A 25,240-nucleotide genomic window follows, 5' to 3' on the forward strand; every position below is an offset into this window, starting at 1 on the left:
TGCACAAAGCCTGATATTGCATATGCCATTAGTTATCTTAGTAGGTACATGTCAATCCTGGATCACCCCATTGGGAAGCATTGAAATGTTTGCTTAGAAATCTGCGTGGATCTGTTGATATTGGCATTACTTTTTCTAGAAACTCTGATTACACTCAACTTGTTGGATATGTGGACTCAAATTATGCAAATGATAGGGATAGTCGTAAGTCCACTACATCTTATGTGTTTACTTTTTGCGGTGCATACATTAGTTGGAAATCTCAACTACAACACATAGTCGCTTTATCAACTATTGAAGCAGAATACATTGCCACTACTGAAGCCTTTAAGGAAGCCATTTAGCTAGATGGTCTTATAAAAGAAATTGGGTTTTTCAAAAGAAAAATTAGTTGTTTTTTCGGACAGTCAATCTTCTATTCAGCTTTGCAAAAACCCTGTTTCTCACGATCGCACAAAACATATAGATGTTACGTTTCATTTCATCCATGACATCGTTGGGAAGGAAGTCATAAAGCTGGAAAAGATCAAAATTGAGGAAAACCCTGCAGATATGGGGACCAAATGCTTACTTGTGGATAAATTCACTACTTGTCTAAAAATTATGAGATTAGTCCCTGACTAACTTTTCTTCTGTCTTAGTTGTGTTTCTTTGCAGGTACATGAGTGGAGGGTCCCTGTTTCTGGCTATGATGAAGTTCGCCAGATCCAAGAGTACTCCAAACCAAGTTCCTGTTAAGGATCATTGGTCCAAGGTGGAGTATGTAAAGTTTATATGGCGCAAATGACTTATATGGTAGGCCCACCAGAGCAAAGACCCAAACCCACCCGGCTGCCCACCAGAGAAAAGACCCAAACCCACCCGGCTGCCCACCTATACTACCCGGCCCACTATCGGTAACCCGACCCATAACCCTTATCCTATATATATATGGACCTAACCCTAATGACTGCTACATCAGTGTTTTAATGTCAAAACATCACAAATCGCATAGCCAAAACTCTGGAAAGAAACCACATGAAATGGCACAAAAGTGTTACGAGAAGTAGACACTTAAATCCCTGTTTTGCGTAGCTCAGCTGCCCCGTGGGCAAAATGGCACCTATCTCCAAATGTGCAGGACCTTTTGGAGAAGTTCTCACAAAGCATGGTCTTGAAGTTGCTCCCGGGGGTAGCATGACCTCCAGGGCCTCCAATGGCCTTCGCAGGGCCACCAACTGAACCAATACTAATAATCAGTTCTCTCACCATTGCACTTGCTTGCTTAATTTGTTCAAATGTACCCTCGAGCTCAATGTTTCTAAGGTTTGGATCTGTCTCGTGCTCTTGGATAGCTAACTTGGCTCCCATTTGCCGGCTTATCTGCTTGGAATTCACTCCGCCTTTCCCAATGATGGCACCAGCTAGGGAAGCATCCACACTGATCTTGGTAGTAGCTGAGGCACTAAAACTGCCTGCAGGTCCTGGTACAGGTGGCTTTGCTCGAGCAACAAAGCAGCCAGGAATAGCTCCAATGGCACGAGGATCCTCCTGAGCTTGTATGATAGGTTTGCCAAGCTCCCACTCCCCATGAGCAAAGTGGAATTTATCATGGTATTTGCAACCTTCTGTCCTGCTGTATTTGTTGCATAGTTTGGTTTTAACAGTAGCTGGAGTTGAACCATTCTGGATTGGCGGCGGCACTACTTTTGTTCTGGTGGCAGGACTAAGCGCCAGATTCATCATCTGGGCCACAGCATTATAGCCACCAGGAAAATAGTGAAGAAAGTGTAATCAAATTCCAGGTAAAAAAAAAATGTAGCTGCAACTAGAAAGCAAGCTACAGGCTCATCAGTTTGAATAAGAAGGACTGTAGATTCTTTTCCTCTGAAGAAGTCGTGTTTCTCAGTTTAGCAACATTTGCTATCCATTTTTTTATTTTAAGCAATTTAGAGGTTTTTAGTTAGTTGAAGCCCAACTGTGTATATATATGAGACTTCATCCTCTTGTAACTTGATATAACAGATAATACATCTGGTTGAACATTCAATACCCGATTGTCTTTGTTTTTTTTCAAGAATTCATTTGCTTGATTCAGTTTTCCATATCCATGCCTGTTTCTCTGTATTTCAACATGGCATCAGAGCAGGTTAGGCTCTGAATACAACACACAATCTTCAAATTGCTACACCAATTACTTCCTGTTTTCTACTTCAGTCCGTGAGCTTAGAAAACGGATGACAAAAACCACCATGGAAAAGAAAAACTCTACTGAATATATCAACATGAAACCTCAAGGAAACGACCAACCTGGAATGAATCTCGTGTCAGCGCCATTAAACGACAACAATTATTTGACGTGGGCAAGGTCCATAAAAATAGCTCTTGGAGCCAAAGAAAAACTCGGCTTCATCAATGGAACATACCAAAAACTTACAGAAGGGAAAGAAGCCATTAAGGCGTGGAACAAGAATGATTGCATGGTATTTTCTTGGATTCTAAGTGCCATTGCAAAAGAAATTGCACAAGCTTTCTTGTATGCGGAATCTGCCAGAGATTTATGGGTGGAGCTTGAAACACGATTTGGCGATAGCAACGGACCCCTCCTCTATCAGATACAAAGAGATATTGCCTCTGTATCACAGAAGAACATGATTGTAGCCGCTTATTTTACAAAACTTAAAAAGCTCTGGGACGAATTGGCAACATTGGATCCCCTGCCGGTGTGTACCTGTGGGACAAGCAAGAAATTGGCTGATAGAGCGACTTCATATCAATTGATCCAATTCCTCGTGGGGCTGAGTGATGCCTACGATCACGTAAGGAACCAGATCCTATTAATGGACCCATTGCCGACTGCTGCGAAGGCCTACTCTATGGTACATAGAGTTGAGAAACAAAGAGAAATCAACTCTGGCGTTTCTGAATTAGACAAGGAGGGTGTCATGGTTGCACAGGTATTTGAACCAAGAAAACAAGAAAGCATAAAAGGAAATGCAAAGAAATGGACATCTGTGGACAAAAGACAATTGCAATGCGAACACTGCAAGAAGAAAGGGCACTCAAAGGAAGGATGTTTTGAGCTGATAGGCTTCCCTGACTGGTACAAAGCAATTCTTGACTAGAGAAAAGCTGCAGGCAGACCATTCAACCCAAGGGCTATGAATGCCATAACAGAGCAAGAAATAAGTGACCTGCAGAGCTCCTTTAGAACTGCAAATGACAGAAGCCTGTCAGAAATCATCAAGAAAGAAGTGCTCAAGGTTATGCAAGACCAAAGCTGTAGCCAGATAAGCTCTAATTTCTCAGATATCCAAGGTTATGCAGGTAAAAATCCTATCTCTAATGATACTTGGATTATTGATAGTGGTGCTTCGGCCCACATGTGTGCTTCTATAAAAGCCTTTAAAAACCTCCACATTTTGAACAAAGAAGTCTATGTTAAACTCCCTAATGGGTTCAATCATATTGTCAAGATTGCTGGAGATGTACAAGTTTCTGAAAACATTATTCTCAAACATGTTTTATATGTTTCTAACTTTAAGCATAACCTTCTTTCTGTTAATAAACTGTGCAAGGATGGCCATTATAGTGTTCACTTCACAGATCAAAATTGCATTGTGCAAGACCTATGGACTAGGAGGGTGATGGTTGTAGGTAAACGACAAGGGAGACTCTATGTCCTAGAGAAGAACCTACCAGCTCACATACCTACTGACTTTAGAAAGACTACACCCTCCACTGCAGATAACATGAATGTATACATATGTAATATGAACAGCTGTAATTCTGATTGTAATGAAAACATATGGCACTATAGGTTAGGCCATACTAGTATGGATGTCTTGAGACAGATGAAACTTTGTAAAAATGATGCTACTAATAAAATTGTTTGTGAAGCATGCCCTCTTGCTAAACAGCACAGAATGCCATTTCCAGATAGTGAAAACAAGGCTCATTCTATATTTGATCTAATACATATAGATGTGTGGGGGCCTTACAGAAATCACTCTATTAACAACTATGAATATATGCTCACAATCGTTGATGATTACAATAGAAGCACTTGGACCTACTTAATGTTGCATAAATCTCAGACTTTACCTAAGCTTGAACAATTCTATAATATGGTATTGACGCAATTTGAAACGAAAATAAAACAAGTTAGAACTGATAATGGCACTGAATTTATCAATAAGGAATGCCAAGATTTCCTTCATGAAAAAGGGATAATCCATCAGAGAACTTTTGTGTATACACCCCAGCAAAATGGTGTTGTAGAGAAAGCACCAACACCTTCTACAGATTGCTAGATCACTTATGTTTCATGCTAATCTCGCTTCAAAATTTTGGACAGAAGCCCTATTGATGGGCACTTATCTTATAAAGAGACTTCCTGCACAGAACCTGAATTGGAAATCTCCCTATGAATTGTTGTACAAAAGAAAACCTGTGTATGATCACATAAAAGTGTTTGGCTGTCTCTGTTATATTACTAATGTACTCCCTTCCAAGAGAAAATTTGACCTTAGAGCCCTTAAATGTATTGTTTTGGGATATGTGCATGGCATAAAGGGGTATAAGGTGATGGATTTAACTACAGGAAACATTCATGTCAGTAGAGACATAGCATTCCATGAGAACTCATTCCCTTTTAAGAATTCTGTAGAGATTATGGATGACATAGTCTGTCCACTCCCAAAACCTATAGACCTTAATGAAACAGAAAATGGTAATGAGCCTGACATAGCACCTATAGAAAACAACCAAGTACTTGACAATGAAACCACAGTGCCTAGAAGGTCAAGTAGAGTGACCAAAGAACCTGTGTGGATGAAGGATTATATATGTCGCAATGCTGATGATTCTGCATATTATAAAATGACAGCTGCACATAGTTGCTTTGTGGAGAAAATTTCTAACCTGCAGGAACCAAAGTCCTACATGGAAGCTCCAAGGAAATCCAAGATGGGAGAATGCCATGAGAGAAGAAATCAATGCACTAGAGGGAAATAAGACATGGAAACTGACAGAATTGCCCCAAGGCAAGAAAGCCATTGGATGCAAATGGCTATACAAGGTGAAACTCAACCCTAACGGCACTATTGAAAGATATAAAGCCGGATTAGTGGCAAAGGGATACATTCAAGTGGAGGGAGAAGACTACAATGACTGCTTTGCACCTGTTGCAAAGGCAATCACTGTGAGGCTCTTCCTTGCAGTAGCTGTGGGTAGAAACTGGCCATTGCATCTCCTTGATGTGAACAATGCCTTCCTACATGACACCCTAGATGAAGACATATACATGGAGCCTCCACAAGGGTACACAGTGCCAGCAGGTAAGTCTGTAAATTGGAAAAATCCTTATACGACCTGAAGCAAGCTTCCACAAAATGGAATGAGGAGTTTACTAACAAGATGAAGGTATTTGGTTTTGAGCAATGTGATCATGACCACTGTCTGTTCACAAAAGGTACATGTATGAATTTTATTGCTTTGCTTGTATATGTGGATGACATTCTTGTCACCTCTGCCTCTGAAAATCACATTATAAGTGTTAAGGATCATTTGAATGAGTTGTTCACTGTGAAGCATTTAGGGCCTGCTAAGTACTTCCTAGGCCTTGAACTTGCTCGTTCAGCAGGAGGTTTGGTTGTTACACAACAAAAAATATGCTCATGACATAATCAAAGACATGGGGCATAGCAAGGGAAAACACACCACAACTCCATTGCCTCCAGGTTTGAAACTATCTACAGATGCAGGAGCAGAGCTTATTGAGCCTTCCAGATTCAGGAGGCTTATTGGGAGGCTGTTATATTTAAGTTTCACTAGGCCAGACTTATGCTATGTTGTACAACAATTGAGCCAGCACCTTCAACATCCCTGTGAAAAACACTAGGAAGCTGCAGTTCATGTTGTCAAATATTTGAAGGGAACTTCAAAATCAGGTTTGTTTTTCTCATCTAACACTGATTTCTCACTCAAAGTCTTTTGTGATGCAGATTGGGCTGCATGTCACCTAACCAGAAAGTCATTAAGTGGATTCTGTATATTTATGGGAGACACCCCTATATCCTGGAAAACCAAGAAGCAAACTACAGTGGCAAGGTCTTCAGCTGAAGCTGAATACCGTAGTATGGCCACCACTACTTGTGAAGTAACATGGTTACTTTACATGTTCAAGACTCTTGATGTCTGTGTCAAGCTCCCCGTACCATTTTTTTGTGACAACAAAGCCACATTACACATAACAGCAAACCCAGTCTTCCATGAGAGGACTAAACACCTTGAGATCGACTGCCATGTAGTGAGAAACAAGTTTAAGGAAGGTGTGATAATGCCCACTTATGTGATCTCAAAGCAACAGGTAGCAGATGTGTTCACCAAGTCTCTACCCTGCACCTCATTTCTTCACCTCAGCTCCAAGCTGTCCTTAGTAAATCTCGACCCAAGTCCAGCTTGCGAAAATCAAATTCCAGGTCAAAAAAAATGTAGGTGCAGCTAGAAAGCAAGCTACAGGTTCATCAGTTTGAAGAAGGACTGTAGATTCTTTTCCTCTGAAGAAGTCGTGTTTATCAGTTTAGCAACATTTACTATCCGTTTTTTTATTTTAAGCAATTTAGAGGTTGTTTAGTTAGTTGAAGCCCAACTGTGTATATATATGAGACTTCATCCTCTTATAACTTGATATAATAGATAATACATCTGGTTGAACATTCAATACCCGATTTTCTTCCTTTTTTTTCAAGAATTCAATTGCTTGATTCAGTTTTCCATATCCATGCCTGTTTCTCTGTATTTCAACAAAGTGGCAATTCTCACCAAATGGACAACCAGCCATGCTGCAGAAAAACGGGAAAATTATATCATAAATTTGCTGCACAAACCATAGTGCAGCATATGGTCAGAAGACATTATATGGCAGAAAACCCCATGGTGCATATAATCGAGAAGAAGGAAATTCTAGTAATCAGACTTGATTGGCTCAGTACTGTAATTCTTACCAATATATCAAGGGAAAACCTCCCAGCATTCAAAAGAGAGGAGCTGCATACAGATTTTATAAAAACTAATGAAGGCAGAAGCTACCACCAACTCTTCAGCAAATTTTCTTTAAGACTCATTTAACTGGTAGATTTTATACCGTAATTTGGAATACTGTAATCGCTACTCCGCGGTTGTCATATTTGAATAAGTTTCATTGATTTTGGATAAGCAAAAGATTTCTGCAAAGAATAACTCTTCGCCCCTCCCAAAATGAAAAAGAAAATTAGAATAAATTTTGTCTTGGGTAATACAACATAACAAGGAGGATTATCAAAGTGTTACAAGAAGATGCCGATACTTTTGCTACTTATTGCAAGAGCAGAGTCCTAGTAGTTGGTGTAAGAGAAGTCTCACATAGGCTAAAAGATTTTCTGTGAGGACACAATGTAAATCTTGAAAGGCTGATAGCATATGCTTACAAGAGGTATATGTTTACTTTATAGGCAATGAATGATGCCTTAATCTCTTACATGTGTATGTGGCTTATAGCTAAGATGACTGATGAGAGGCTAAATTGCATTTACTGTCCCGTATATTAGGGGGGGTAGCATTTCAGGGACTGTAGTTAAGGGTGTAGCAAATAGTAACCCAGAATTAAATTTTTTTTGGCTATTGAAGGACCTCCGGCAATCGGAATTTTCAAATGTACCGGAAAATGCTTACCTGGACAATAATTAGGGTTCGAATTTGGGGCTTTTGCTGATGTGGCGGGGGGGTGATAAATTATTGCCAACTAAGCTAAAAAACACAAAAGAAAAATGAAAACAAAAAATAAAAGAAGAAAACTTCTCCCGCTGAAATCGACCGAAGTATTCTTCTCTCAGACAAAAATCCCTAACCCCCAACACTCCCAATCCCATCCCTGAAGCTGAAGAAGACGACCGAGCCCAACCCGCCACCATTCCCTTGCTCCGAGCCCAACCCGCCACCATTTCCCTTGCTCCGAGCCCGACAGTGCGAAGATTCCGTGATGTCTTCCATGCCCAGTTGGACACAATGTTATTGTGGTAAGCCAGCTTACATTCGCACATCTTGGACTGACCAAAACCCAGGTAGACGATTCCATTCATGCCATGACTACAAGGTATGTAGAGAGCAGTTTATTTTTTCTTTCTATTTTTCCGTTTTTCATACTCTCAATTTTTTTGTTTTTTGGTGAGAAATGTAGAATAATGGGTGTAGATTCTTCCAGTGGGAAGATCCTCCAATGTGCTCAAGAGCAAGGTCTGTAATTCCTGGGTTGGTGAGCAAGATGAATCAGCTAGAAATGGAGAAGACAAAGATGGAAAAGAAGATGAAATTTTACTTGAACTTGCTTTTCTTGTCATGGTTTTTTTTTATTTGTGTGTGGATGATAGGAAGTCGTGCATAAATGGAGTATTGATGTAATTGATGGTGTAATTGATGGTGTTTTGCTATGTAATGGTGTAATTTGTGTAAGGATTATGTAATTGATGGTGTTTTGCTATGTAATGGATGGAGTTTTGCTGTGATGGTGTTGTTTTGCTATGTAAAATTTACACTAGTAAGCATCATGAACTTTATTTTTATGGATTAGTAAGCATTTTGTTTGTTTATATGTTTAAATTGTCTTAAGTTATAACCTGTGAATATGTGAATAAGTTATAAACATTAAGTAATAGATTATACTAAAAACAATAGTAAAGACATAAAAACAGTAAAGATGATTATATTAACTTGATCACCTCAAAACATGATGTTTGAATAAGACTAAGTTTGCCAAACAATGGCAATCTAAAGGGCTCACAAAAAGTATAAAATCCTGCCAAAACATCATGCCAAAATGCCAAACAAGTGAAAATCACAAAACAATCCAAAATGCCAAACAAGTGAAAATCACAAAACAATCCAAAATGCCAAAAGTACAAGTCAAGTCTATGTTTCTTATGAGTTGTTGCTACTGCTTCTTGGAGGCCCTTTTGAGCTTAAGCTGTGCAAGTTTGACAATGTGATGAATTTCTTTCCCCCTTGCATGATAACTGGAAAATGTTCTTGGACTGGATGCTGTGTGACACTGTATTGACTATCAAGCATAGGAGGTGGGGCTCTAATATTTACCCTTGATGTTGCACTCCTGGGATGTCCAACACTCTGTAGTTGAGTGTGTACATTGAAGGTCCCTTAGTGTATTGGGGGGAGTTGGAAACTAGATTGGGCACTTGGAGTGTAGTGAAGATCTCATTCTCATTTTCTGCAGATTGTGAGGTGACTAGGCTCTGCATGAAAAGGGAAAAGTGTAAATAAATTGTGAAAGAAAGCTGCAAAAAGATGTAAAGTAATACTTACAGTAATTGGGGGTAGAATAATTTCTGCCTCATTGTCCACTTGCATCATTTCTGCCTCATTTGTCACCTTCTTTTTTCCTTTGCCTTTCCCCTAAGATACATCGAAATAAACTATGACAAGACAACTAGAAAACATACAAAATCTTAAGAAAAAGACAACTATAAAAATACTTACAGTAATTGGGGGTAGAATAATTTCTGCCTCATTGTGCACTTGCATCACTTCTGCCTCATTTGTCACCTTCTTTTTTCCTTTGCCTTTCCCCTAAGAAACATCGAAACAAATTGTCAAAACTATAACAAAAGACAACTATAAAAATACTTACAGTAATTGGGGCTAAAATAATTGGAGCCTCATCAGTGACCCTATTTTTTCCTTTGTCTGCCACCTGCAAATAATATCAGAAGAAGCTGTCAGAACTAGCAGAATACAACTGAAGCAAAAAAAAAACAAAAATCATAAAATTGGGAACAAACCACTTTATTTTGAGATTGCTGTGTTGAAATCCTCCCTCTCTTCCTTACATTTAGCTTTGTTGGTAAAGCTTCATCAGCTGTCAATACATCACCTTCAACTATCAAGTCTGTAATTTCTTCATACCACTGAGATAGATCAGTCTTTGGGCATGTCCTTGCATTATTCTTCTCCTGGCCACTTAGAGCATTTGACTGTTGTCTGTTGTCTTTTCAGCTTCATCCCATTTACCTTTCTTCCCTTTTTTCTTCTTTGGCATAGGCTCATCTGCATCTCTTCTATGTGCACTGGAAGGTCTTCCACTCCTTCTGCCAAACCTCGGTGGCAATGGAGGTATGAAGCATGTCTCATTCCACTGATTCTCACCACTTATTGGCATTATTGCACTAGCATAAATCCTCTTGTAAGCAATTACAGAATAACAGTCATCAATGTAATCCTCAGGATCATCTTTCTGATTTAAGATTGCTGAGATGGCATGCTTACAAGGAATCCCACTGAGTTCCCACTTCCTACAACTGCAAGTATGGTTTGACAAGTCCACTGCATACTGACCACCATCAAAGCATGATATCTGATAATGAAAATTATCAGCTTTGATGGGAATACAGTCACCAACTTTTTCTATATGTTTGTCAAGTATTTTTCTTATTCTTGGACAGATTCTGTCTTTCCATTTTGCTTCAGCCATGTCCCTATTTTCCTGCAATCTCTTCATCAAAAATTCCCTTATCCACTCTAACATAGTCAGTATTGGCTTCTCCCTAGTATCTGCTTGGGTCACTTTTTGTGCAAATTATATGTCTTCTTGTCTTAATTGCATGTGACTGAATAGCATTTCTAAACTCACCCTTTGTGCTAAACATCATCCCCAATGTAAATGTTGGATCAAATTTTTCAGCAGGATTAAAAATAGGGTAGCTAGATTCACTTTGCTCATCATCACTGACTTTATTTTCATTTAGATCAATCTCATCACCCATAATATCTATCTTACCATCATCACTAGACCCACTTAGACCATCAGAGTTGTTTTCATCATCAACTTCTAAATCTGATGTTGTTTTATCATCCACATAATCATCAAATAATATGTCATCATCTTCTACCTCTGTTGATATATTATAATCAGAATCAAACAAGTCTGAATCCTCATCTTCATCATTAACATCATCTTTTCTACCCCCCTCACTATCCTCATCTACATCAACACCAACCCCCAAGTCACCAAACATCTCAACATATACAAGGACATCCCTAGCATGCCTGTTCTCCCTCCCCAACTCTAAACACTGTGAATCTGTAGTTAGGAGCTGAAAACCAGTTTTTACTTTCTTATAGTATCTCTTATCACCAACCAACCCTAATTTATCACAGAACAAATTAAGGTTTGCAAAACATATGTGACTTGAGTCTACATAGTCAAACTTAGCAACCTCGCCACCAATATAATAAGGAATAGTACAATTACTTGGGCTAAATTTCCCCCCATAATAATATGTGACAGTAGTTGAACTACTGTCAGGATCTGTAAATTAAAAAGCAGAAAAAAGATAATACTAAATTAGAAATATCACCATCACCAACAGACTAAGAAAACAGAAACAAAATAATACTAAATTAATTTAGAGGGCTTTGCATTTCTCTGTCTTTCTTAGCATGTAATTGTAGCCAAATTTTCTCAATCGGGTGAATGGAGTATACGATATTGATTAATAGCCTTGTATATAATTGCTTGCCGTGCTTCTTGTGAACAGAAAACTACATAATTGTACTAGACTAACATAAGAATCATGACAAATTGGCAACAGAAAACTACATAATTGTACTAGACTAACATAAGAATCATGACAAATTGGCAAATAAGCACATATGTCAGAACGCCAGCATATTACCCCATCAAAAATATCCAACACTAGTTGATTGAAATTCTTGAAGGTACAAATACCAACCTAGCTAGCCACCTCACAAGTTACAACTAGCCTAACAGTATTTCATATAGCATAAAGTAAGCTAATCAACAACCTTCTCCAACTGTCCCAACAATTCATATTATGGAATCTAAAGATAAAATTCGACCCTAAGATTGTGTACCATGATAATACAGGAAGGAAGACGAGACCTAACGAAGCACACACTTCCTCCTTCAGTTATACATAACTGGATTGAGGCGAAAGCCCTACCTCTTGGAGGGTCTTTCACAACTTTACATATTAAAAATAAAAACAACAAAAAAAAATTAATTTCTTCATACCCCACATACTGATACAGAAAGATACAGAAATATAATATGAATATTCATAACATCCCCCCACATGTTTTCCCTCGAACAATTAAGATGAAAACGCAGTGGGAGACAAAGAGGGACCACAAAATGCGTATCAAAATGAAAACACAGTGGGAGCCAAAGAGGGGCAATGGGGGACCACAGACAAGAAGAGGGAAACTTACGGTATAAAGGAGGTGGGAGGTTTAGGTGACGTTTGCTCCGTATAACCACCATTTTCTTGCCTTTGGTGCTCTCTATTCGTCGTTTAGTGGCTTAATCGTCTTCTTCAGGTGATGTGATCAAAGATTAGGTTGGGGATTTTTGGGGATTAAGGTTCTTTGTCTGTCGATTTGGGAGAGAAAATGAATTACGCGTTTCAGTCTTTTGCCGTTTTGTTTTGTTTTTATTTTTTATTTTTTTTATGTTATTTTCCACATCAACGGACAAGTTGGCAATTAAATCTACACCACAGCCACGTCAGGAGCTTATATGGCAATAATTTATCACCCCCCCGCCACATCAGCAAAAGCCCCAAATTCGAACCCTAATTATTGTCCAGGTAAGCATTTTTCGGTACATTTGAAAATTTCGATTGCCGGAGTCCTTCAATAGCCAAAAAAAATTTAATTTTGGGATACTATTTGCTACACCCTTAACTACAGTCCCTGAAATGCTACCCCCTAATATACGGGTCAGTAAATGCAATTTAGCCACTGATGAGATGTTATCACAAAAATAAAGACTCCAAAGAAGGCCTACGGAAAAGATTGATTCCTGCCAATATTGACATTGAAATGGTAAAAAGAACAATGCTTATTGAGACCTAATGTTCCAACACCAAGAACACAAAATGTCAATTTACTGTTAATTGTTAACAAAGAGCTGCCAGTGTCGAAAAATAAAATGAAATACTCATAGAGCTTGCATTACTAGATGGCAGGTGTCACATCTGTGAAAGACCCCCATGTTCTCTATTAAACACTATAAACATGAATATAGTTAGAAATCTTAGTACCATTAGCAGAGGCGCATGTGGGTATATATTTAAATTTCAAATTTTATTACTTGGGTAAGTTGAGACTTGAACCTGAAAAACTTCGTGTACGGCTTTGATTTGCTGCCTATACCACTTGATAAGGAGTCGATTTCTGTTGCAAAACATTAATTACTTTTTTTCAGTTAAACTTTTCTTCGATTCTTACTATTATTAATATACTTAGAATCTTAAGTATCTCATATGGACAGCATAAAATTTTAGCGTAAATCAAACATTAGCCATTATAAAAGTTCAAAAGCTACAAGCTAGAAAGAATATGTCCACAATATAAACCATACCACCATTCTTATATTGTTCAATACAATTGTCCCTTTATAGAATAACAGATATTGTTCAATACAATTTTCCCTTTATAGGAATAAACATATAACATAACGTCCTATATTAGCAAAGCCAAGGAAAAAGATAGCTCTTCTCCATGTTCTGCCTCCGGTAACTCCATCACTGCCCTTATTTTTCTGAAAAAACAAGCTGTTTACCGCTTGTTCGTTACTTCATCTTCTTTTATTTATTTTTGTGTCTAAATCCGTTCGCGTTCAAAGCCATATTTTGTTTTGTTTTTTTTTTTTGTCCTGAGAAGGGAAGACCATCCTCTGTAACGCTTGAGGTTTTAAATATTTTATATGTGCTTTATGTTTATAGAAGTTAAGGAAAGGGTGAGGCTTACGCTAAAAAATTTTAATTCGTGGTATTAGCGCAGTGTTTTTGTGATATACTTGAGTGAAGTGGCCTGCGATGATTAATTGTTTGTGGTTCGAATTTTGGAGGGTTTTTTTTTTTTTTTTATTTAACGACGAAGCTAGTTCATTCTAGTCATTTCTAGATTGGTACGACGCCCCTGTATTGCTGTCTATACGGGAAAAGCTTGATATTTTGTTTTATTATTTTCTTTCCATAAAAAAGCTCCTCTTTTTTTAGTAATGGGTGTTGTTTGTGTATTTAATGCAAGCGCAATTATGTGTTGGCATTTGATAAGTGTTCTATGCAGACTGTTTAGTTACCCTGTTTTTCTCCATTTTATTTCAGGTTATTTTTTATCCTTTTCCGAGATAATGTTTTTCTGTGATTTATACTATTTTCTGTCACATGATTAATAATGGGTTTCTGATTGCTTTGGATGCACAGCTGGTAGTAGCTCTAACTATACATGATATTATTATCTAAGTACTTGCGTGGATTACTACTATCCTGGTGTCAGCTATTTTATTAATCTTTTTCATTCTAGTCACATGCAAGCAATGTTTAGTTAATGAAGTGCAGAATCAGTTAGAATGTGAGGCATGCAGGTCATACAGGAGCAATTTTGATAACTCTCCACAAGTATTTGATGGTCATGTTGGACAGCATATATTGTCAAGACATTCAGGTCAGCAACATAGTCTTGAAAATGTATGTCTGTCTTCAAATTCATTTTGTTTTCTATCGACATTAACAGAGTTTTTAGTTAATGAAATTGATGCTGACTCAGAGGTATCAGATGCTTCTGGGGTTCAATTTGAAGGTTTTTCATCTGAATTGGAGCAAATGGGGAGTAAAATGAGCTGGTCGCATTACATTAAGGAATTAAATTGAATACATATATGTAAACTATACCGTGGATTTACCTATTAAGAGAAAAGCAAATGCACAACTATCAAGTAACCAAAAAAAAAAAAAAAACATAATAAATTTGCTAGAAAATTACGTATAATTTACTAACACCTACAAAATAAAAAATCTGTTTCTCAGACTTTCGTAGAAAATCAAAATTAAATAACATATCATGATAATTGCACAAATTTAATTGACTTAGTAATATGAAAATAAAGAAAAGTTGAGAGAAAGAAACTGAAAAGTAAGATCTATACAACTCATAAACATTGCAATGAACAATTCGTTAAGGACATTTCGTACGTATAAAGTATGTTGGAACAATTATGATTTTGGTCCCTATACTTAATCACTTTTTTAATTTTGATCCCCAAATTTTCGGGCTTGACAATTTAGTCCTCAAGCTGACACTTTTTTAATAGTTTTTGTCCCTACCGTTAGATTTGACATTAGAATTGACGGAGAAATATCATGTAATGGGCATGTGAGGCAAAAAAGATAGGAAAAAAATAGAGAGAATTACGAATTTGATCTCTAAACTTACTTATTTAGTTTTGTTCCTCAAATTATCGAGATTGACAATATTAGTCCTCAATCTAACCATTTTTTTAACAACTTGTTCTTCATTCTCTCATTTTTTTCCGAATCCCCTTCTTCCCAAAGGAACCCTAGCTTGAGTTCTACTGATTTTCTCAAATTCACTTATAATTTTCTGTTATTCACTAAATTAAACCAAATTTCGTTATTTTTCTTCAAAATTCATTTGAAATTCTTGAGTTTTTAGGCCCTAAGTGTAGAACCCTCAAACCCTAATTATGGTTTGAACAAGCATGGATGTTTCTACCCAGATTGCAAAATGTCCATGATGTTAAAAATGGAAGTTTAAATCCACAATTGTAGAAGCTTTTGATGTGTTTTGAAAATGAATTTCATTTTCCCCTCTCAAGTAAACCTTCAAGCTTGAACAAAAATGGTGGAAACTTATAACAAATTTCATGAAGCATCCAAACTCTAAGGTGGGAAAAATGAGGTTTTCTTCCCTCCAATGTTGCCTCCGTCAATTCTAATAGAAAATTTAACCGGAGGGACCAAAATTACCAAAAAATGATCAATTTTTTAGAACTAATATTGTCAAACTCAAAATTTGGAGACCAAAACTGAATAAGTAGTTAAGTATAGGGACCAAAATCATAATTCTCCCAAGCATGTTTGATATCTTTTTTATATATTTTATTCTTGATAGCCTATGATCATTACCATATGAAAATCTATCTGGTTTTGCTTGATTTATTGCGTATTCAAAATATTTAAGAAACTTAAAAATATTGCATTCTATTGAATTATTACCCCACAAAATTGTGCTCCAATTAATTCTAATTGTAGAAATGGAAAGGTGTGCAAGATTATTTATTTATGATTGCTGTTTTACATTAAAAAAGTTGGACACACATTTGGCCCGTTGGTTACATAATTATTTATAATATAATCGATTATGAGAGAATTAATTTTACAAAGAATTATTATAACACTTGGATTCTTAATTAATTATACAAATGCAGATTCTAGTTGAATTCCAAAATTAACATCAATTGTAACCTTAATGAAGGAATTAAATGAAATTACTTAGGAAATATTTGTGAGCATTTTAGAAAAGCTCTTTTCAACATCTAGCTTCGAAAAACACTTTTAAAGTATTTGGATGCCAACTTCTGCTTCTAAAACGGCTAAGAAAAGTGCTTTTAGGTGAAAAATTATAAGCACCTTGAGGGATGCTTCCAAGTGATTTGGCTTTTTTTGTAAATAAATTTAAATTTTTACTACTATACCCTTATTATAATAATATTAATTCAATTTTATTTTTTTTTCAGTTGTATAAGTTTAATTATTGGTATGAATCAACAATTATATTACTTAGTGGGGGCATTATTAAATTAAATATATAATTTTTAATATTTTTAAAAAATTAAATATGAAATATACTAACCGAAATAAAATTTATTATTTTTTTAAAAAAATAATTATTATTGACAAACAATAAGTGAAATAACAAACAAAGAAAAATATATTTTTGATAGGGACAAAACGCTCTTTAATAAATTCAATTTATTTTAAAAGTTATTTTTCTCCTAACACTATCCAATTAACTTTTATCTGCTTTTTATTTTTTTTTACAAACCAATACCTAGTTTTGCTACAACTTTCAACTTTCTCTACAAAAATCACTTTTCTAAAAGTAGAAATTTTTACAAAACACTTCTTTAATGGGAATGATGGTGATCAGATACAAAAAAATAATTGCGGTGTGATTAAAAATATAAAAGCGTAACTTTTATCTAAATACGGTTTTGATGGAATTCAAGCTCAAAACTGATTATTAAAAAATTGCCAAAACGCAAAAAGAACAAGTTGCATTTGTACTTGAAACGAGATTTAGGAAGTGTTTGCGCGAGCTTCAGAAAAGCTCTTTTAAGCTTATAGCCCCAAAAAAGTACTTTGAGATGTTTAGACTACTAACTTCTACTTTTGAAACTGCTAAAACGATGTTTTTAAGCCAAAAGTTAGAAACACCTTGTTTGGCTTTTCTGTAAATAAATCCAACTTCATGTTTGACTATTTTAACCTCATTATAATAATCTTAATTCATTTTGTACTATTTTTAACTTATCTTTAAATTACATATTTAAAGTTAATATTGAAATTTTTAAATAATTTGAATAGTTAAATTTACACTTTCACATACTAAATATTTCAAAATTTTATATTTTATTTGCTATATTATCTTAATATATTATTCCTATATCATTAAAAAAATATAAACTAAATGGCTCAGATTAATTAATAAACAATATCTTTTTGGCAATAATGGAATTTTAATTATTGTGTACAAATCAACAATTATATTACTTAGTGGGAACATTATTAAATTAAACATTCAGTTTTTATATTAATATTCCAAAAAAAATTAAATACGAAATGTAATAATCTAAATAAAATTTATTATTTTTTGTGTAAAAATAAGTATCATGGACAAACAACAATTGTAAATATAAGCAAAAGTAATAGTTTTTTTAAAAAATAGAGACAAATCATTTTAATCAATTTTGTTTTATTTAGAAGTGTTTTTTCTTAAAATATTATTCAATTTAACTTTTATTTGCTTTTTTTTTTTTTTTACAAACACTACATATCTTAAGATTGTAATTTATTTACTTTGGAAATGTTCAATTCCCCATGGGCAAAATGGATGACCTTGTATGCATATTTCGGAGTCTTGTAACATGGGAAGAGTGCGTTGTAACTTCTCTAATGTGTCATGCATGGTAGCAATCATTTCTCTCGAGTTAAGACTTTGTGCTATAAATAAAATGCGGTTGTATCTTTAATGTGGACAGCCGAGCCAATATTAGGAAATGATTCTCTTCGTAATTGTATTCTTTATCCACATTTGGTAAACATTGCTTAATTTCATAATGGTAGGGCCTCGCTGATATATAGAATTGTTATGATTTGGTACTTCAAATTTGCCTTCAAAATTCAGGCTTCCCTTTCAGCATCATAAGTAATTGTTCAAAAAGGATTATTGAAAATGTAGTCAGATGAACGTTGCCTCCTTGAAAAGAGAGATGTCCTAAACCACTAGAAGATGGGAGCCGACTTGCCCAACCGCCCTCATACTATGATCATAGTATGATCAGTTTTTTGAAATTGTCAATATAATTGAATGATGATCTTTCCGAATTGTCTAAAATTTTTGGATTCGTCATTCATATTCATGAATTGTTCATTAGAATCGAAATTCTCTATATAAATCAACTAAAATCAATCTAGTAAGCGGGATCAAGAAGTTATCAAAAATTTTCTCTAAGACTTTAGTTCAAGGGGACAAGTAGAATCTCTTCGTCACATGATTCGATGAGATATCTTGAAATTTCTTTTATGTCAAATTGGTAAGTGTAAATGTATGTTATATATAATCAAGTGAATTTTGTTTTGATAGGGATGATCTCATTAGGACCCCTATGTGTTTTTAGAAAATAACTAACAGCATCTCTATTTCCTTTTTGAATTTCTTTGTAGGTATATACTTGTAGTGGCGACTTCATGATTTAATTGCTCGAGTAAGGTTTGACTGACCTATTCCGTTTATTCTAAAGTATGGCGATTATCATAATAAAGCACGAAGATGGTTTAAGAGACTGTCACTTTTCTTTTGGGTGTCTGTTGTGTGTTGTGTGTCCGTTATGCATGGATATAGCGTCCAATCCATTTTGACCAACCTCAAGATTCTTTCGTGTGCATAACTTTGAAATGGAGATAGGAAAAGTAGCAATTAGTACCTCAAATTAATTTCTATTGCAGTAATTATGATGAAATTAAAAATGATATATTGCTTTACTACTTTTATTTTGTGGGCTTCCATCTAGTGAGATCTTGCCAGTTGCATTAAATTGTGAATAGATGAATACACAAAAGGCATATGGAGCTAGTAGGAGGTGTTTGAATTAACAACGAACATGTGATTTGGTGCTATCAAATCTTGTATGAAAGTTAATTCTTTCCGGGAAGATTTGCTTTTGAAATCCTAAAATGCTCAAATTTATGAATTTTGTATATTGCATACACTTAGTATTTGCATTGTAACTGTATATATGCAACTTGCATCACTATAGAAACTTGAATTTCCTTGTTTCAGGAGAACATATTTTTTCATATTTTGATTATCAATTGGAGTAGAGTTTTGATTGTCCTCAGGACTTATTTTACTTTTGTTGTAGTGAACATACCATATCCGCAATCGAGCAGCGAAAGAAAAGGAGACGCAAAGATGTTACAAAAGGTCAAGGTGGGGTGGACAATGGACTTAACCCCAAAAAACATGTGAAAATAGGCAATAAAGGTAGAAAAGCTTTATCCTCTATTACAAGAAACTCAACAAATCATTCACACATATTGGCCTTACCGCTATACATTGTTCAGGCTTCTCCTACAGATGATGCTGATGTTTCAAAAGAAGCAAATTGTTGATACCCAAATTATAGTGGTTCCTTTAGGACAATCAAATTTTGGAGTGTATTTGAACTCTTTGATCAGCGCTTTGCATCAACTCGTGAAGGTGCTTTTGGACAGCTGATTTGGTGTAAAAGGAAGGTGGGTGTGTATTCAACTCCATTATTTGCCTCTTCTGTTGACCCTGAACACGGCCTTGAACACCGTGTTCAGGTTGTGGTCACTTATGCTTTGACTGTCAAGTTCCAAAACAAGGTGAGAGCCCTCGGAATAATTGCTTTCTCGCTTTAGCTGTGGTTGCAACTTACACACACTCACATTTATTTGGTTATATGTGCAAACATTATTCTGTGTCAATTGGAGGTTAAGAATTTTGAAGCAGAGAGTAAAAATTTTAAAGGAGAGAAAGAAAAGATATTTTTTTCATGTCATTTGTGTACATACTATACAATTATTCCTAAATACGGATATTACATTTTCTGCATGGCACACTATCATTTCTGTCTTTTTTTGTTTGGCCTATGAATTACTTTTTTTTTTCTTTGATTAGATTTTTTCCTCTCAGCAGAAGTATATAATATTTTTCTATTGATACTCATGTTATAGGCAATTACATGCTCGATCTTCCCATAGTGACTCAAGCATAGCAAAAGATGGTGCTGTCAATACCATCGAGAAATTTGTATATGGTTCACCAATTCTAGATTCAGGACGCTAGCGGAACACGTAATCACACGTAAGAAAGTAACCTGTGTTCCTTGTTCTGCCGCGACACTCTTCCAAGAGTTTGAATTTTATGATAACCTGCAGATGAGACTGTCAAAAAAGGTCTAGTTTTCTTCTTTCGAAACTGTATATTAACCACTTTTGGTTGACCAAATGTATATTGACATAAGTATCCTTTAACATATCTATTTTTCATACAAAATGACCATGTATTCAAAATTTTCTATTCTTTTCATGCACATACAAGATTAATGAAAATTGGTTAAAACATATCAGTTTGTGATAAATTATTTAGTTTATTCACTTCTCTTTCATTTAAGTAAATATACATAATAAAAAATTAAATTATAGCAATAATGTTGAGAAAAAACTTTGTTTAAATAAAACCTTTTCGTATGTGTGTAATGAGGTCAACTTGTGTTTGGTAAAATAATTTTTCTGTTATGTGTCAGTCATTTCAACATCTAAAGTTCATTTCATGTCTTTGGAAAAACAAGACTTCAGAAACTGTTGTAGCTTTAATACATCAACTGTCTGATACATCCTATCTTGATCAACGTCTTGCAACAACTCGTGAAGGTGCTTCCAGAAAGGGAATTTGGTGCAAGGAAGATAGGTGTGTATTCAACTCCATTTTCCGCCCCTTCTGTTTTGACCCTGAAAACTATCTCAGTGTTGTGGCCACTGATGCTTTGAATGTCAAGTTCCAAAATTAGGTCAGAGCCCTCGGAATAATTACTTTGTGGCTTTAGATGTGATTACAACTTTCATACTCTCACATTTGTTTTGGCTGTGCATTATGTGTGGATTGTTTGGAGGTTAAGAATTTTTAAGTAGAGAGTAAAATTTTCTGCTGCTCCAGTTTCTTGGTTCTCAAACTTACTTTGTTTACGTAGCTCAGTGAAGAGAAATTTCCCATGAAGGAAGGTTTCATCAGACACATACAGCACGCCTGCACGCACTGCCACTGCTGCATTCTGATGGTTGCTGGAAATAGTTCGGTTTCCAAACAATGCAAAAATTTTCAGGTATGTGACAAGTAAGGTTCTCTTGATTTTTGGTGTTCATAGTAAATCCTCTCCATGTGTATTTTATTTTTCTAAATACTATTCTATTTCTAGTTTTGGTAATTTAGTGGTGCTATCGAGCTTAATGTTATTTGTAGATGTTTTGGATAGCCAAAAGAAGAAAGAAAAGAAGAGAAGGTTGGGGTTTTAGTGCTTTAACCCTCATTGCTTCTTTCCTGACCAACCTTCTCTTTCTTCATGGTTCGAGACAGGGGCATTTGAGGAAATAGTATGCTTATTAAGTGTAAATAAATAACAATAGACATATGCCATGTGATATAATTTCATGTATCTTTGAAAAAAAATTTTTTTTTTTTATTGCTTGTGCACCATTATAAGCTGCTCATAATTAATGCTTCTTCCAGCTAGCTGGATCTTCAATATGGGAAAGGGAAATTAGGAGAGAGAATTGAAGGTGCAGAGCTTAAATAATTTAAACGGTTGCTAGTTAAACATTTAGTAGTTAGCTGCAGCAGAATTAACATTGTGCTCTACTGGGTCCATGTTTATACATGTAGAAGAATAAGACTTTGGATCAATTATTAATTCTGATGTTCACTTAGTTTATTGATACTGTATTTCTCTCAAAGGCAAAATTCTACAACATTGTTTTTTCTTTCTGTTTATAAAGATTTTCCTTTGCTTTTAGTATAATTACGGCTATTAAGAATGAAAAAAGAAGTGCTAAACAGTGCCTTCAACAGTTTTTGCATATGATATGATGTTAAGTATAACTTGTGTGCAGTGGTTGGCCATACTTGTTATGTTTTGAGTACTTTCTTGTGCTTGTTACTTTTTATACTTTTCCTGGCCGTGGCTGTAGTTGAAATTACTAATTGAGATAATTTGTTGCTTGAAAATTACATTTATTAAACTCTTCCAAGTTAGCTAATCAAAAGTTGATGAATATACTGGTGTTCCATTCTGTAGAACAGGGAATGAAAACAACTGTTGAACTGTGGGAACAAAACCAAACAGTGCCGGTCAACACGGATGCACTTCACACGGTGAGGTTTTCTTCGTGAATTTCTTTGTGGGTATATACTTGTAGTGGCGACTTCATTATTTAATTGTTCGAGTAAGGTTTGTCTGACCTATTCTGTTTATTCTAAAGTATGGCAATCATCATAACAAAGCACGAAGATGGTTTAGGAGACTGTCACTTTTCTTTTGGGTGTCTGTTGTGTGTTGTGTGTCTGTTATGCATGGATATAAAGTCCAATCCATTTTGACTAACCTCAAGATTCTTTCATGTGCGTAACTTCGAAATGGAGATAGGAAAAGTAGCAATTAGTACCTCAAATTAATTTTCTTTTGCAGTAATTATAATGAAATTAATAATGATATATTGCTTTACTACTTTTATCTTGTGGGCTTCCCTCTAGTGATATCTTGCCAGTTGCATTAAATTGTGAATAGATGAATACACAAAAGGCATATGGAGCTAGTAGGAGGTGTTTGAATTAACAACGAACATGTGATTTGGTGCTATCAAATGTTGTATGAAAGTTAATTCTTTCCAGGGAGAATTGCTTTTGAAATCCTAGAATGCTCAAATTTATGAATCATATATGTTGTATACAATTAGTATTTGCATTACAACTGTATATATGCAACTCATATCACTATGGAAACTTGAATTTCCTTGTTTCAGGAGAACGTATTTTTCCATATTTTGATTATCAATTGGAGCATAGTTTTGATTGTCCTAAGGACTTATTTTACTTTTGTTGTAGTGAACATACCATATTCACAATCGAGCAGCGAAAGAAAAGGAGACGCAAAGATGTTAGAAAAGGTCAAGATGGGGTGGAAAATGGACTTAACCCAAAAAAATATTTGAAAATAGGCAATAAAGGTAGAAAAGCTTTATCCTCTATTACAAGAAACTCAACGAATCATTCACACATAGTGGCCTTACCGACCATACATTGTTCAGGCTTCTCCTACAGATGATGCTGAAGTTTCAGAAGAAGCAAATTGTTGATACCCAAATTACAGTGGTTCCTTTAGGACAATCAAATTTTGGTATGTATTTGAACTCTTTGATCAGCGCCTTGCAACAACTCGTGAAGGTGCTTCTGGACAGCTGATTTGGTGCAAAAGGAAGATGGGTGTGTATTCAACTCCATTATTTGCCTGTTCTATTGACCCTGAACACTGTGTTCAGGTTGTGGTCACTTATGCTATGAATGTCAAGTTCCAAAACAAGGTGAGAGCCCTCGGAATAATTGCTTTCTCGCTTTAGCTGTGGTTGCAACTTACACACACTCACATTTGTTTGGTTATATATGCAAATATTATCTGTGTCAACTGGAGGTTAAGAATTTTGAAGTAGAGAGTAAAAATTTTAAAGGAGAGAAAGAAAAGATATTTTTTTCATGTCATTTGTGTACATACTATACAATTATTCCTAAATACGGATATTACATTTTTTGCATGGCACACTACCATTTCTGTCTTTTTTTGTTTGGCCTATGAATTACTTTTTTTTTCCTTGATTAGATTTTTTCCTCTCAGCAGAAGTATATAATATTTTTCTATTAATACTCATGTTATGGCCAATTACACGCTCGATCTTCCCATAGTGACTCAAACATAGCAAAGATGGGGTAATGGCAGTGGCCTCTTATTACTGATCTGGAATGTATGGAGATCATTTACACACTACCTCAGATTCATGGAGGTGACGACAGGATTAACTGGAGATTCTCAGAGGGACGACCCACCACACAATCTCTATACAGACTTTTCAATTCACCTGGACCGAAAGTAGGTTGGTATTCACTAATCTCGGGCTCAATTGAAGATTCCGCGACATAACTTTATTCTCTGGTTAGCCATTCAGGAGAAGTTACCTACGACAGACAAACCTTGGTGAGTCATCTAGGCGGATGTATCCTTTGTGATGAGGGTAATGCGGAGACACATACGCATATGTTCTTCCGATGCCGTTTTAGCAGACGATGCCTTGCGGCTGTACGACCACAAGTTCGATTTTCTTGGCCCAACCGTGAGTGGGCAAGAGATGTGGAATGGGCATCGAGGAAATGGAGGGGGAAACATATTGTTAATATAGCTTATCGAGCCTTACTTGGTGCATGCATATACCATATTTGGCGAGAGAGAAACTTGAGGTGATTTGAACACACCGAAAGGACACCGACCACCTTGAGTATCTTGATAGCTGATGACGTCAGACAGAGGATCGTTAGTGTTAGCTTAGCTAAGTCAGTCAGTACACGTGCATTATATAGACTTTGGCGTATCCCTTGGCCTGTCGAGGGAGAAACCGATTGACGTTCATCTTGTTGTACTGTATTAACATTTACTTAATGAAACTTACATTTACCAAAAAATAAAAATAAAATCTTGTAAAACAACTAAATTTTGAACGTTCTCAGAATTCCTTTTTTTGGGTAAATGTAAAATTCATTAATAAAAGTAATGGTACAGTACAACATGTGTTCATCAAATGGTTTCTCCCTCAACCCAAGGAATACGCCATAATCTATACAATGCTCGTGTACTGACTGATGAAGTTAAATTGACACTAAGAATTCTCTGTTTGACATCATCAGTGATAAGGATACTCAAAGTGGCTGGTGTCCGCTCAGTGTGTTCAAATCTCCTCAAGTTCCTTTCTCTCCATATGTGGTAGACACATGCTGCAAGTTGTGTACGGTAAGCGATATTAACAATATCCTTACCTCT

At 35.7% G+C, this 25,240-nt stretch overlaps 2 protein-coding genes across 14 annotated transcripts; one reads left to right on the forward strand and one right to left on the reverse strand.

Annotated features, from left to right (window-relative positions):
- Positions 1 to 1,053: 1,053 nt before the first annotated feature.
- LOC105179983 (zinc finger CCCH domain-containing protein 14-like) lies at positions 1,054 to 13,351 on the reverse strand. The gene is made up of 4 exons (XM_088875193.1): positions 13,339 to 13,351; positions 13,167 to 13,227; positions 6,794 to 6,824; positions 1,054 to 1,770 (listed from the first exon to the last, which is right to left on the reverse strand). Exons 1-4 carry the CDS (start codon positions 13,349 to 13,351, stop codon positions 1,054 to 1,056), a joined length of 822 nt encoding a protein of 273 aa, XP_088731319.1.
- LOC148785025 (histone acetyltransferase HAC12-like) lies at positions 13,329 to 24,873 on the forward strand. 13 transcript variants are annotated; one of them, XR_016062769.1, is made up of 12 exons: positions 13,389 to 13,568; positions 14,423 to 14,502; positions 18,804 to 18,844; positions 19,502 to 19,623; positions 19,704 to 19,988; positions 20,340 to 21,175; positions 21,361 to 21,487; positions 22,457 to 22,533; positions 23,263 to 23,384; positions 23,466 to 23,738; positions 24,115 to 24,302; positions 24,367 to 24,873. XR_016062769.1 is itself a non-coding variant. In XM_088875327.1 (11 exons), the coding sequence occupies exons 5-8, from the start codon at positions 20,903 to 20,905 to the stop codon at positions 23,263 to 23,265; spliced, it is 375 nt and encodes a 124-aa protein (XP_088731453.1). In that variant the 5' UTR covers positions 13,329 to 13,568; positions 14,423 to 14,502; positions 18,804 to 18,844; positions 19,502 to 19,623; positions 19,704 to 20,902; the 3' UTR covers positions 23,266 to 23,384; positions 23,466 to 23,738; positions 24,115 to 24,302; positions 24,367 to 24,873. The 13 variants fall into 13 exon arrangements, 1 of the variants encoding a protein (XP_088731453.1); XR_016062773.1 differs by having other exon boundaries at positions 13,390 to 13,568; positions 19,704 to 20,561; positions 21,039 to 21,175; XR_016062775.1 differs by having other exon boundaries at positions 13,390 to 13,568; positions 19,704 to 20,561; positions 21,039 to 21,075.
- Positions 24,874 to 25,240: the final 367 nt, after the last annotated feature.

This window comes from Sesamum indicum, linkage group LG11 (genome assembly GCF_026168435.1).
Source record: "Sesamum indicum cultivar Baizhima isolate 11 linkage group LG11, ASM2616843v1, whole genome shotgun sequence".
NCBI classification, from domain to species: Eukaryota; Viridiplantae; Streptophyta; class Magnoliopsida; order Lamiales; family Pedaliaceae; genus Sesamum; species Sesamum indicum.